The 14,857-nt window shown below is 39.4% G+C and overlaps 1 protein-coding gene across 1 annotated transcript; it reads left to right on the top strand.

Moving 5' to 3' along the window:
- Nucleotides 1-445: 445 nt before the first annotated feature.
- Nucleotides 446-2,728, top strand: LOC121634228 (trichohyalin-like). Its single transcript, XM_041976742.1, has 2 exons — nucleotides 446-558; nucleotides 1,498-2,728. Exons 1-2 carry the CDS (start codon nucleotides 446-448, stop codon nucleotides 2,726-2,728), a joined length of 1,344 nt encoding a protein of 447 aa, XP_041832676.1.
- Nucleotides 2,729-14,857: the final 12,129 nt, after the last annotated feature.

The following is a 14,857-nucleotide window of genomic DNA, read 5'->3' as shown; positions in this document are numbered from 1 at the left end:
AGTTAATAATCTTAAAGCCTGTAAAAGTTTAAGTTTTGGGTTTCCTAACATAAAATTAATTTATGGTATCAGAAATTATATTGATAATGAGTTCAAGTTTGAGGTCTACATGTCTACATACAATTGATTAAATTCAGGCTATTTCTGAGTAGCTAAGCAAGACTCTCAGATGCTACAGCATGACCTTTTAGTCTTATTCAGTGATGCTACAGAAACTAAATTGTGTTTTTGCGTCAAACTGAAAATGGTCCATGCAGGAAAGAAGAACGAAGTTGAACATTCCGAGAAGTCCCTGAAAGCATCATTTCATTGGAAACGGTGCGATGTGTTATTGTTTGTTTTTGTTTTGGGTTGTTCTGCTTAATGTTTACTGTTAATTTTGTTTAAAAAGTTACACTGCAAAATTGACCAAAACTGCGGCGGTAAGACGTGAAAGCCGAGAAACATGGACAGCAAAAAGAAAAGACCACCCACTCTGGTGACCAAAGATCCCGCTAAGGAGAAAGAGAAGGCCGTGTGTTTGAATGTGACTGAACGCATGAGGAATGAGTCTGAAAGGTAAAGTACACATCTGCTTCTGTTTTAGGGAATAAGTTTCAATAAAATATCTAAGTTGCATCATTTCAGTATATGCAGAATTATAGAAGGAGTCTGGTAAAAAGTTTCCTTTTTTTTTGTTATTGTTGTTGTTAAAAATTGCCAAGAGTGAGGTGGAATTAGCAGGGCTAGCATTAGCTTATATAGCCCGTTGTAGCTAAAAGTAACTGACAGATTCAAGTAACTGACAGATTGAACTAATATTAGATACGCGCTTTTTCTGTCTACAACACATAAACAATATCTTAGTATAAAACATTTCTATATGAAAAAAGTCAATCAAATAAAAAGATGAAAAGAAAAAGTGTTGACTCAATGGAAGCAGCTATTTGTATTCATATTAAAATCAAATTAAGTTTTTTTTCAATAGGAATATATTTGATAATTAACTGTGTTGACTGAAGTGCGTTACAATAAGTAAAAAGGCACTAAAAATTCCCAAAAATCAAACAGTAGCCTACACATTAAAAGTGTATGAAAGCAGAGGAAGAAATAAAGTGAACAGAATTAAAATTATGAAAAAGTAATTAAAGGAGAGCCAAATACTTAATCTACTAAGAAAATTAAATATAATTGATAGCAAGGAACATTTATTTTTAGCTGTGTATCAAATGTCATTAGAGATGCCACCTTTTACTGCTCGAAGGAGCTTTTCTGTCATCTCCATTATCTACTGGCCTCAATCAGCAACTAATCTAAGTGGTCTGAAGTTGGAGCAAAGACACAGAAATGCACCAAAGTATCATTCAGGCAAAGGTTTAAAAACAAAATAGAGGATTTTTAAAGAATTATCATCTCTCTACTGACTTATTATCGCTTCAGTAACAGAACATATTGTCCCAAGTTATTTTAATGAATCTAACTTTTTGTTTTATTCCCATGTGCCTTTTAATCCTACAGATATCAGCAAAGATCTAGGGAGCTAAAGAGAGAAATCGAGGACATGAACGCTGAGTTCAGGGCCAAGGAGGTGGACTATAATGATATACGTGAGTACCTGGAGTACAAGTTGGCAAAGTTAAAGAAGAAAAAAGAGAAGTTGAGAGAGCAGCTGGAGAAGGAGAAAACTGAAACCGAGAACGTGAAAGCCAAAACATTGCTATTGCGTCAAGAGATTCAGGAGCAGGAAAGAAGGAGAGATGAACGCAAGGCCGAGCAGGCTTCGAGAGTGGACAAGCAGAAGCAAGAGTTGGAGCAGCTGAATCAGCTGCTGTCTAGTAAGAAAATTGAAGTTCAGGAGGAGATGGACCGTCTGAAGAAGCAACATGAAGCTGCTTTACATAAGATGGAGATGGAGGAGCGCATGCTGATTAAGAGGAAACAGGAGGAGTTCGACCGCCTCCAGGAGCAGAAGATTGCAGCTATCGTTCAGGAGAGAGCTCAGTTTAAAGCTCAGTATAAAGAGGCGACTGAAAAGGGTGAGCTCCTAATGAGAGAAGTGACACGTCTGGTAAAACAAAAGAGGCACTTCCAGTCACAAGTGGACGAACTTTGCCCCAAATTAGACAAGCTGAAAGTCACCCTTGACAAACACAAGCAGGGCCTCCTCAATCTTCAGAAGGAAAAGGAGAAGCTGGTGAAAAGGTGCCAGCGGCAGAAAGCTAAACATGAGGAGATGGTCAGGGCTAAACATGAGGAGATGGTCAGGAAGGCAGAAGCTTTGACCCAGAAACAGGCAGAGTGCCGTTCAAAACTGACTGATAAATCTCAACTGGAGGCCCGAGTGCAGAGGGAGAAGAGCAGGATAAAGGAGCTGGAGGGCGATTTAAAGAAAGCAGCGTCTATGCTCACAACCGTTGTCTCAAACCCAGAGATGGAAAACAAGGATCAGTTGATGCTGAAAGTGCTGGAGATCCTGGAGAGTCCAGGACCACAGGAAGCAGGGTCTGCAGATGAAGTCAGTGGAGGCCTGAAACCACAGGCCTCTGGTACTGAAGCCACTGCAGAAGCAGAGAATTTGGAGAGAAAGGCATTGTTCCTGATGGCTCAATACAGGAAAGGTGATCTCGGCCTCGTACCTCGACCCACATGGAATCCAAAACCCACCGGGGCCCGTCACCACACATTAAGACTGCCTCCAGCCAGGGAACCTCTTTGGCATAAAGCATTGGATAAATTTAATAAGCTTTAATGCTTATCTTTTTTTCTTCTTTCTTTCAACATAAATAAATGCATGAATTCTAATGGCCAGTGTTCTTTGTTACACTTATTAGAAATAAAACGTGATCAGAGTTCAACTTGCAAAAGACAAATATGACTAGAGCTGCTTCTTTTTTATCCATGTGACTCTTTAAAAAGTAATACACAGATGACACCAGTGGCTTTTTGAAAAGTTTAGAGACTCTTAACTTAAAGATCATGCTGCTAGTTTAGTAACAGTATAGTGGACATAATAAGATCAGTTGTACTAATATAATTCTTTATCTCAGGTACCTCTAGATTAGATGTACACCCACCATAACTCCAAATAGTGTATAATTATTTGAGAACAGGGGACAACATTCTACAGGGAACAACTGTAATGAATTGCCAGCTTATATTGAGTTGTACATCATTTTTCCCTCTTTCCAATAGAAAACAGATAAACCGGTTGGCTGTGTTTTCCCTGCTGGTATGTCAGTTAAAACACTATCAGTTTTCTATTCCCTTTATAAGTAGATGTGAGCCTTTGGTTTATTGTGTCACAGTTTATGTTACAGTTTTTCTCCGTCACTTTGGTTCATTTCTCACATCACTATTTACATTTGCACAACAGTTAGTTCAACCTCCACAACATTTAGTAATTTGTGCACATCATAGTTGCAGTTTCTCATTCCTTCCAACAAATTGCAAATGCTTTTGGACATGCAATTGCTTTTATATAACTCTCTGCTGTTTCATAACATTATTATTTGCTGTCATGTCAGTCAAAATTAACTATACCTGTGGATGCTGAATATTCATTCCATATAAAACTAATAGTCTTCATTTCATTGCTTAAATCATTACATACAACTTGTCAAAATCTGTCAAGCAAAAACATTTCTTCATAATATTTTCCTGGAATGTCTCCTAAAATGAACAACTGCTCTCAGCTGACCCTCAGCTTTCACTAAATGCAATAGAGGTGTTTTTCTCTGCCCGGAGGTTGAAGGTGTATGACCAGCATCCACAAACAAATGGCTGTCCAAATAGCCATGGATGCAGGATGCAATAAGATCACAGCAGAGTCCTGCAGAGACTCGACGCTTGAGGAGATGCTTTCCTGGCTTCATCGCAAGGGAGGATATCCGATGTGACGACGATGAAATATAAGACCAGACAGACAGGAACGTCTTGATGCACAGGAGTGATTTAGTATGTTCAGTAACATAAAGCAGAGTAATATGTGCTGTATGTACATATAATGTAAAATCCGATTAAAACAGATCAATTACATTGTCTACATTAGACAATTTATAATAACTGTATCCAAAGACGAGTTTCAGAAATGTGGAACGGTTCAAGATTTTTACACAGTAATGTATTTTGCTTAAATTTTTTGTGGTATCATCTTCACCTATGGTCATACAGTTAACATGAAGAGACAACTGTAAAAAGCCTCTCCTCTTATCTCACATCAAGTCAAGTGGAAGTGTAGTGTGTGCATCTGTGTATGTGTTCTCAAGTGAATCACACCTGGTTTTCTCATATCAATTTTACAGCCTTTTGCTGTGAAACCCTGACCAGTGTCTAACCATCTGTCCTTCTCTCTGGATGCTTGTAATACCCAGTTACCCCCCTCCCCTCTGCCTTCTTTGCCCTCCCCCACCTGGGATGCTCGGCCCTAGCATCAGAAGTTTCCTAATACAAAAACTCAAACAGAAACTTCTTTTTTTTTTTTACACTTTTGGCTGACAATTGCAATCTTGCCAGCATATTGTTACTTTGATACATGAAGCTGTAGTGAACAAATAATCGTTTGCACATGAAACAAACTCACTCCCAAATTTCTACAGTTGTGCAAGGTTGCACTCTGAAGTGTTCAAAGGCGGTTTATCTAATTTCCTTCCTATGTTCACACTTGCATTTTTGAGTCTTGACTCAGGGGATGACTTCCACAAACACTCAAAAAGACACACACACAAGTATGGTTCCCATACTGGAGACAAAGCCTTGCATTCACAGCTCAGTTATTAAAACAATAAAGCTCAGGGAAAAGGGAGTGTTGTAGGGAGGTACTCACACATCTATACGAAGAGAAAAACACAAACCCACGTAATCTAAAGCTAATGTATGAAGGACAAGGCTGGTCCTTGTCCTCAGCAAATAAATAACAGGCCGATTAAAAACAGTCGGCTGGCATCTAAGATTGTGAACTAAAGTGCTTTATACTGTGTAGCAATAAATGGAAGAAATAGCTAAATAATCCAACAAAACCTGACATAAGACCTGACCTTTCAGTTGGTCTATCTACTGTTGTTTGAGGCCACTTAAACTGATGGATGAATCTCCATGATGGAAGGGTGGATGTAAAGAAGCCATTTTCAAGGAAGAACTGGACTGAAAATAAGGAGGGTGACTCATGATTTTTGCACAACAATTAATAACATATCAATTTACCAAAATTACTCCAATTCAGTCTCCAATCATGGTGAACATTATATTTAGAAATTTTTAGCTGCACAAAAAAAAATTAAATAATAATAATAATCATTAATAATAATGATAATATTAAAGATTACCAAGTAACAGTGCATATGTGACTTTCTCAGGGATATACACTTCTGCAGGAGCTAAATATGTGTGAACAGGATGTGAGCCGGTTAGTATATGTCACATAAATCTATAGATAAACAGTATGTTAAGCCAACCAAATAAAACAGCAGCCTATTAAAAATCAAAGCTTGAAGATGTGTTGCTTAGTAACCCTCTAAATAGAGTGTAAGGTTCTCTGCAACTGTTTAATTGCTGGGTGTTGAATTGCGTCGTCTGGGCATAACCAAGGATACTTTACATGCTGTCCTGCATGTGTGTGTGACTGATTATGACCTCAGCTGTGGACGTCTTTACATACAGAATGTGTGATATATTAATATAGATGCAACTTCTGCAGATAGTTGATTATGCCATCTGTTCTGTTACAAAACTAGAACCCATCTGTATAGGGCAAACATACACTCAGATTTAAGCTTCCACTTCTCTTATAACAAGTTGGCTGAAAAGTATTGAACGCGCCTTCATAGCCGAACACCAGGAATTCTATTAACAGTTTTCAATGTTTATAAAGCATAAATTTAATCTAAATATCAAAAGATTTAACAGAGTAGACTAACAATAATAGACTTGATTATTTATTTATTTAGGAAAATTATCTTAAACTAGTTATTCCAACTGAAATGAACTCTGAGGTTTGATCAGTCAGGGAAACCTGCTGAGAAAAAAAAGAGAAACAAAAAGGTTAATGATAATAATGTCATACCTGAATACATGAAGGAAAAAGAGTAAAGAGAAAAAAATGGCAAATTCTTGGTGCATTATGGGACATATCCCAGCAGTCTAAACTTATAGTAACATAACTAAAGTGATGGCTAAAGGTCATAAGACAGCCAGAAGCACAAGCACTTCCAGCTAAATTGGAAATGTGTCATCTACTCTCAGATAAGACAATAGTTTGAAACATGACTGAGCTCCTTATTTTATTCCAGCTTTAATAAAAGCTGTGCTGGTGCTTGAAAACATGTTCAAGATCAATTTAAAAATTGTTCTGTTCATTTTATAGAGTGAGTTGTCAGATATTTTCCTCCTAACAGGTGTACAGTCTGAAGTCCACTGATGCTGCCTTTGTTCTTAACTTCAGTGCATGTCTGCACATGGGTGTGTGTTATGTTAACAGGCTCATTTCCGCAGGTTTCACCCTGGTTGTTTGTGTCTGTTTTAAACTCCTGTGGAAATCCAACCTCTGCTTCCTCTCTGCAAACCTCACAGTCAAAATACATTTGTTTAGGCTTCATGGGGATTGCAGAAGGGCTAGCAGGGGCCTTGGGATGATTAGAGAATGGGCCAGAGTGGATGGGATTTCTGGAAAATCTTAAGGTGTTTAAGTGGCATATATCAAGTAGAGCTGAAATAGAGGCTGTCAGTGTGAGGCCAGATTTAGCAGGTTTGGTATGCAAACTTTTTTTTCTTTTTTTTATTTAAGAAGGTGTTTGAAATGTTACAAAAGGAAAGAAAAAGTTATAAATATAGCAGAGATATGCTGTTGTAGTGTGAGAGATTGTTGTTCCAGTCTGGGGCGTTTGCTGTGGGGTTAATTAGGCATATCAGACACTAATCCCTCTCCTGGGTCATCTGCTGGGGTCAGGCCTAAAAAGAGAAAGGTCACAGCAACATCCGGCTCAATGCATTACTGATGGATTCATACTGTAGACATGGAGATGTGGGTTGTCTGTCATATGATGGTATATTAATATTATTTCAAGGGATTCTTTTTTTTATTTCAAACTGTATTAAGTGAGTTTATAAATGAACCAAGTCATGTCATCCTGATAAAACGATGCACAGAGCAGCTTCCAGGCTTCAGTGTGGGGTGTTTATTTGTTCAGGCCAATTGGTGGCAGATGGAAGAGTATTGATGATTAGCCTGTGATCACTATTATTGATCAGTGATTACAGTGAAAAGGCTTTACTGTATTCAGTTCAGCAGGCACGCAAACATACTGAAAGGGCTACTGTAGCCCACAAGGGAAAAGCTGCTTTCTGTATGTATGTGAGTATGTGACTGCTGAGCAAGGACAGGGATTAACACGAAATGCATACATGTGTAACACACACACTCACAACAATAGACAATAGTAAATGGTCTCCACTTGCTATAAATGGTCCTTTTCTTAACCCCTTCAATTTCAACTGCAGAAAACAGAGGCTAAACAAAAAAACTATGCCTCTTTGCAACCTCCTTCTCATTTTTAACTTGTCAAATGACAGTTGGTCATCTGCATTGTTTTTTAAATGCAAAGAATAACTTTCTTTGTGTAATTATGAACGTTTGTGTGTTATAATGTTGGGGTACATCTGATTGAAAAGTCTGTGATATGCACTATTATGTGAAACATTTGCCTTATCAAGCTCAAATATATAAAAAATCAAATATGTGTGGCTCTATTCATGTAGCCTAACAAGTATGGATTTTGTTTCAAATCTTTCAGGCAAGTGGTGGCTTTACTACTGATATCAGTAGCATCTCCAATACTATTTAACCATCTACAAGCGTGATAATCTTCCTCAGAGTGGTGACAAATTTAAAGCTAGCTGCTGTTGTCTTGAGGCTGTAGCATTGCTATCATACTGCAGTGCTATGCTTAGTCTTGCACATGCTTCTTGAATTTGAGAGACTAGTTTAAAATAATATGCAGAAAAATAGTAACATTTGTCTGCTTTTCTATCTTTCTCTCTTTTCTTTGCTCTAAATGCTATGTGTTTGCTTTTGTCTATTTTTATGGCCATGTGACAGCTGACAGCCCTTATTCTGTGACACTGCTCTGTCATGCCTCAACTCCAGAATAGAAAAGACTCTATATTTGGTTTTATGATCAGTCCTATTATTGTGGTCACCAGGAGGCTTGCCTTTGTAAGAAATCTGAACTGGACTTTGTCTAAACAGAGACATGATTAGACCCTTTAACCCAGCAAGACAGTTTAATTTTGTATGAAAACAAGATAAATAAGACCATTAGAAATCAGAAACACAGTATAAGTTGCCATATATGAGTACATATGAGTATATGAGTATTTTAAAAATGGTAATGAGCTGTAACTGTTTTTAGGCCAATGGTTTTGCTTTTAACAGCTTAGTTAAAATCACATTATTATCAAATGTATTAACACAATATCAGTATGTTATTTCTTTATGTCACAATTGTCATCTCCTGAATCTAGTTTTGACAAACAGTGTCGTTGGGATTAGAAAGCAGAACCTTTGTTTCCTATATTTCTAACAAAGAAATTCTCATCTCTGCTTGATAATAATTCCTTAACTTGTGATGGCAGAATCAGAGATCTGATTGGTTGCAGGGAGCCCTGCATGTGGTTGGCTGTGAGCCGGTGTGATTGACAGCTCTACCTGGGTGGTGGGAGGCAGTGACAGCTTTGTCACTGTGGAAACAAACATGACAACCCAATCAGCCAATCGCAGCTGAGCGAGATCCTCAAGGGATTCATCTAACATATGCTGAAGATTTCCTCAAGACCAAAACACACATAAACACACACACACACAGATATATCCATGTATTCCGCACTGTGCTGCTTTGTTGGATATATGAGTGTATAGGTGCTGAAGTTTATTTGTGTGCATGTACGTATGCTTGTGTGTTAAACCGATGTGTGTTTTCTCCCCGTGTGGTGTGGTCTTCTTTCGACACCGTCTCCGGGTCGTTGACGTAGTTGTCATGGGAGAGTGCTCTCTGGGCTGACATGCGCACACACACACATATATGTGCACGCACACACATCAGGGGACAGGGGTCAGCTTGTATTAAAAGTCCAAATAAACCAGTGTTCACACCACTAACCCACCACAGACAGGACAAGCAGACAGAAAAGGAAAAGGCGATGGAAAGAAATGTGTGTATGTGTGGAGACGGAGGGGAGCTGCAGAAGGAAATATCTTTCATATCTCAGGGCAGCAGGTTGGAACATTTTGCAGGTTTATTGTTTCTCCCCTTGATAGCATACAATCAGCCTCACCTGCACTGGTGAAATAGTCTTGAAACATTATTATGTAGTTTACTAAAGCACATAAAAAGAGACAGATGTGATTCATGTGCAGCTGTTCTCCTGGTCACACATGTAGTTGTGTTAGTATGAAGATGGGTCCAAAATTTCAGACTGTAATCTTTACTCTGCTCGCCTGCTTCCTACCAGTACTTACTCTGTCATTCCTGCTCCACTTCTTCTGTATTATTACTCCATCCCTCCTTTCATTTTTCTTCTTTTATCAAATCTCCTCTCAACTCCTCGTATTCTTTTCTGTGTTTATTTCATTCTCTCTCCCTCATTCGGTCTGTTTATGTCTCCTTCTTCTCTGTCTGTCTTTTTTTTTTTCTCCTCCGTGTCTTTTTCTCCCTCTCCGGCCGTCATAAATCGCTCTCTTGTTGGCTGTTGAAGTGTGAGGAATGGCAGATCTGACGGTTTCTCACAGCTGTTGCAGGCGTTCCCAGGTTCACCTCACCACACAGCCTTTTGTGGTCCTGGCTTTCAGACCTGAAGGCAAAATATACAAGACATGAATAAGGTTTTAAATATTTGCTCTGCTTTGATGTGTGCTTGGTTTATCTTGCCAAGTAGTTCAACGGCGGAACACATCTTATCCAAAAATAAGATAAATCCAGTACCACTATTCAAGCAATCAGGCTAACATTTCGCTTTATTTCAATCTAAAAGAGCTAAGAAACATACTAGATTAAACTTCATCACTAATTTGAAACTTTGTAAATATGGAAAAAGGTTGCTTGCACCTAACACAATCTACGAACTACTATTTATAAACTTAATAGGTTTTTTGCTTGTGGGCATAAACAGTTGAGATGTTAATCTAGAAGTATTGAATATCCAAAGCCGCTTCTGGTTGTTGCATCCTCATATTGAATACAAGACTTCAGTAGGGTTAATGTAGAGATGACCAATTCTGATTTCAGGTTCAAGTTCAGGTTCAGAGCTTCTAATTATTTTCAAATAAGCAATTACTTTCCCAGAATATAAACATTTAGTTTATTGAATAACATTATATAAGAGATACATAAGTTTAGATATAAAAGAAACTGGAAAGAAATATAAGTTCTGAGTTTGTCTGCTTTTAGAATAATGTGCTACTAACTATCCATCCCGAAATGCTAAAACAGTCTTCAAACGTGTAACATTAGGTTTCCATATCATAGGAAAAGGACCAAATTTCAGTCTGGCTACCACAAAGTGTCACAGCAGTGTGTCTGTTAGTCCCAGATGTGTCTGGTAAGCTTGAAAAACCATCAGGTTAACAATGAGGCAGGTGTTGGTGGTGATTCTTAACTCTCAGTAATCTGCCTTCACAGACAATCGCCCAGCAAGAATCCACCGACCATGTCAACAACCAAGCTACACGTCAACGTTCCACTATGTTCATGTATATACTTGCTGCAAATGACAGAAACACGGCGTGGCAAAACGCTTAATACTGGAGGTCACTGCAAGGGGCAGAACACAGGACTTGGACTTTGAAATAGGTCAATCTTCCAGTCACATTATATTTCTGGAACATCAACCCACAAAATGCTTCAAATCTGTTACCAACAAATACGGCAGAAATGTTTATCTTTTTTCTGTGTGTGCATTTACAAACCAACAATTGTTGACAGAGGGTGAGGGGACGTGGTATGTTATGCTAACAGAAGGGAGCAGGTAAGCAAGTGTTTGAGAGAACGTGTAGGAAAATTATCAATATACACATATGCAGTCCTTACGATGGCAGACAAAATAAATAAATGAATAATAAATAAAAAATGGTTAGTGTCACTGTGCAACGGGTAGGAAAAAATCATACAGATGCAGGTAGTTGCAGACAATGTCTGAGAAACGGTCTTCATAACTATCCATTGTGTTTACCTCGGACCTGTCATGTTCATGCTCTTGTTTGAGAGCATCTAGCGTTCAAGTAAATATTGCAACTCGTGCACATGACACCTTACCTCGCATCAATGTAAGCGGCCTACGAACCAAACGAACGCTAGGAATGTGTAGCAGCCATGATTCATACGTGGACATGTTGCTAGCAGCAAGTATATCCCAGTCCTAAGAGCTGGAGAGGAGAGATGCAGCACAGGCGAGGGGAGAAGAGGGGGAATGTTGGAGCAGAGAAAGTCGCCCTGACAAACTTCCTGTTTAGCAGTGAATGTCTTGCTACAACCTTTAGCAATAAACACCACAAAGCTCTTCTAGTTCCAGCAGAGTCCCTCGTCTGCTTCACCACTGCTGGATAAAGGCAAAGGAGTTAAGCCTGAAGCTAGATGCTGTTTCACCCAGGAGTAATCACCTTCTCGACCTCCCAACCTTGGTGTGGAACCAGAAAGTTTAGCAACTGCTTTTGACGCAGCTTTTACCAATGGTGAAGGCAACAGACTAGACTAGCACAGTTACTCAACCCTCAGAAATGTAACTGAAATGTAAGGAAAATAACTGGTTTTGTTATTACTGAACGCTCCTGTGGGTGCAGTGTTTAGCTCATGCAGCATAACAGACAGCCCTTAAAGCAATCCGTCTGCCTGACCCACTTTCTCATCTACCTGCTGAACAATAAAAGGCACAAGCATACCTGTCAAGCTTTGGATTTGAAAAGAAGGGATATGTGTATATATATATTTGAGGATGAGGATGTGGCTTCATCGGGCCGTGATCTTCAACTCTTGCAGGAACAATTTGCAGCCGAGTGTGAAGTGGCTTGAATGAGAATCGGCACCTTCAAATATGAAACCATGGTCGTCAGCCGGAAAAGGGTGGATTGTTTTCTTTCTCCGGGGTCTTGTTTATGAGTGAGGGAAGGAAGGAGCGGGAGATTGACAGGTGGATTGATGTAGCGTTTGCAGTGACACGGACTCTGCATCAGTCTGTTATTCATTCATTCTCTGTACCGCTTAGTCCATTATGGTTCACGGGTAAGCTGGAGCCTATTCCAGCATTTTTTGCAGGTGAGAGGCCGGGTACACCCTGGACAGTTTACCAATCCATCGCAGGGCCAGCACAGATAGGGACATACAACCATTCACACACACTTACTCCTAGAGAGAATTTAGAGTGACCAATTAACCTAACATGCATGTCTTTGGACGGTGGAAGAAAGCCAAAGAAACCAGAGAGAACCCGTGCACACACAAGGAGAACATGCAAACTCCACACAGAAAGGCCACCTTCTTGTTGTGAAGCTGCGGTGCTAACTACCACACCACCGTGCAGCCCTTACATATCAGTCTGTCATACATATATATATATATATATATATATATATATATATATATATATATATATATATATATAGTTTTAAGTTACATTATAAGCTCTGCTTCACATGTGTTATATTAACTGTATGGTAATGAAGGCAGTCAAACATGGTGGAACTATAAATATTGACTTTCTGAATCCCTGTTGCACCTTGTTCCTGAGAGTGATAGATCTGTTGTTGCATGAAGACGCAGTGTCCTGTGTCAGCAGAGTATCACAGCACATTGCCAAATATCCTCTCACCATTTCCCACCTCTCAGCAGTGCTCCTTCCCCCATAAACACACACACACACACACACACACATGCACACGTACACACCACCTCATTCCATGACCTGGTCTCGGAGCACAGTGTGATGTGACGCCCGGCATGTGACTCAACTTACTGAGCTGGTGACACAGTCTGTACTAATCAACCTTGCCAAATTTTCATGAAGTATTTTAAAAAGCTCCCTTTAAAAGAAGAAAAACTGGGAGTGTGTGTGAAAGTGAGCGTGTGTTCTCGTGCATTCTCAACCTTGGATGTTCAGCAGTTTTCACCAGGCTTTGTCTGCCATCACTCAAAGAGACATAAACAGAGGAGAAAGGATCAAATCATTATTATCACCAACAGGGATAAACAAGTTGTGACCTCTGTCTTTCTCACCCCATCCTTCTTCCCTTCTCCCTCCCTCTTCACTTTCACTCCTTTTCTGCTCCCTCACCCTGCCACCTCCATCTCCACTCCGGTCATCTTTCCTTGCAACCCTTCCCTCCTCTTTGCTCCTCCCTCTCTCCTTGCCCCCCATTGAGTGAATAGTGATCATGTCTGGCGTTTCATCGGCTCTTTGCACTTCTCTCCTCTATTAAGATTGATGGGCTGCTTAGCTATAAATGAGCATGCTAAGACTTCGACAGGGCCACGGTCAGGCAAGGGCTACGTCCACATAAACACACACCCATGTACAGATAGAGGCTCACGCGCACCATTCCTATTAGCAGCAGAATGTCTGAGCTTGGGCACAAGGAAGGCATGCTGATATACACACTGAAAATATATACATACTGACACACCAACTTAAATGCAGACATGACCCTGTCATTCGCCTCCCAGTGATGTGGATATTTTACTTAAATCAAATAACAAGTATAATAGTTAATTCTGTCCAGAGAGTATCTGGTCTGACATGATTATTAACATCATAAGATTTTGTAATCCCTGATTGTAAATAAAGACAGTAATTGATAAAATATGAAGAAACTTTACCTGATCATAATTTATTGAGGAAAATGATTTGGTATTTTTAAAAGTTTTAAAACTTTAGTACCAGCTTTGTTTGGTAGATTGTAGAGCACTGTTTGGAATAAGTAATCCCTTAAGAGGCAAATAGAAGAAGACAGTACACATTTACATGATTTTAAAGTAGTTACCTGTGCAGTCATCACTGCACCTGAGGTTACTGGATCCATTTGCAGATTATAACATGTTTATGTCTGGAAGAATTTCCACCACTTACGGCCACTGTCCATTCCCAGCTATGCTTGCCATGTGAAGTTTTTCTATGTTTTCTAAGTTTTTCTTTACCACCAGATGTCAGTAATTTTAAGAAACTGTACCTTTAAAGTAGTGGTTCTCAAACTTTTTGAGCCACGAACCCCAAGATAACATATGTTGGTGTTTGTGACCCCCACCCCCACGCGACGACTTAGTGATTAATTGTGTGATGTACCTCATATCTCTAAATGTAAAGCTGGAAAACTGTCAGAATCTTCATAAATAAGAAGGATCAGGATGTTTTGGGTGGTTCACAGCTGTGAGAAGGCACCTACATGCCCAAAATCAGCTTTTCTCATTGAGATAATGTCAAATTCAGATTTTTAAGGTATGTGTACTAACTTTGTTGTTAATGCATTAATGTGTTAAAACAATTAAGGTGCTAATTAAAAGATGTATCTCGTCATTAAAGGCAAAATGAGTAACATTGTCACCTAGTGTTTCAAATCAGAACCACAGTTGAAAGAGAAAAACACGGAGAGCGTTCTTCCTCCCTTACCCCCCTCCCCCACAGAGAGTTTCACGCAGGTTGCCAGTTTGTGAGAGGATGGCTCTTTTAAATAGTCTATGGAGGACGGAGAACAGCGCCAGCAAACATCATGATTTTTTAGCAGGATGCCGAGGCTTTTAGGTTTTTCTGAAACTATTTCTGGTCTGCTTCTTTTACTAGCTTCCATACCTCCAAGCTGCTGCTCTTTTACCGACATAAAATACCAAATACTGTGCTGTTGTTTGGC

Source organism: Melanotaenia boesemani, chromosome 22 (assembly GCF_017639745.1).
Source record: "Melanotaenia boesemani isolate fMelBoe1 chromosome 22, fMelBoe1.pri, whole genome shotgun sequence".
In the NCBI taxonomy this organism is placed as follows: domain Eukaryota; kingdom Metazoa; phylum Chordata; class Actinopteri; order Atheriniformes; family Melanotaeniidae; genus Melanotaenia; species Melanotaenia boesemani.
The sequence above is the reverse complement of the archived record's forward strand: the minus strand, read 5'-3'. Positions and strand labels throughout refer to the sequence as shown.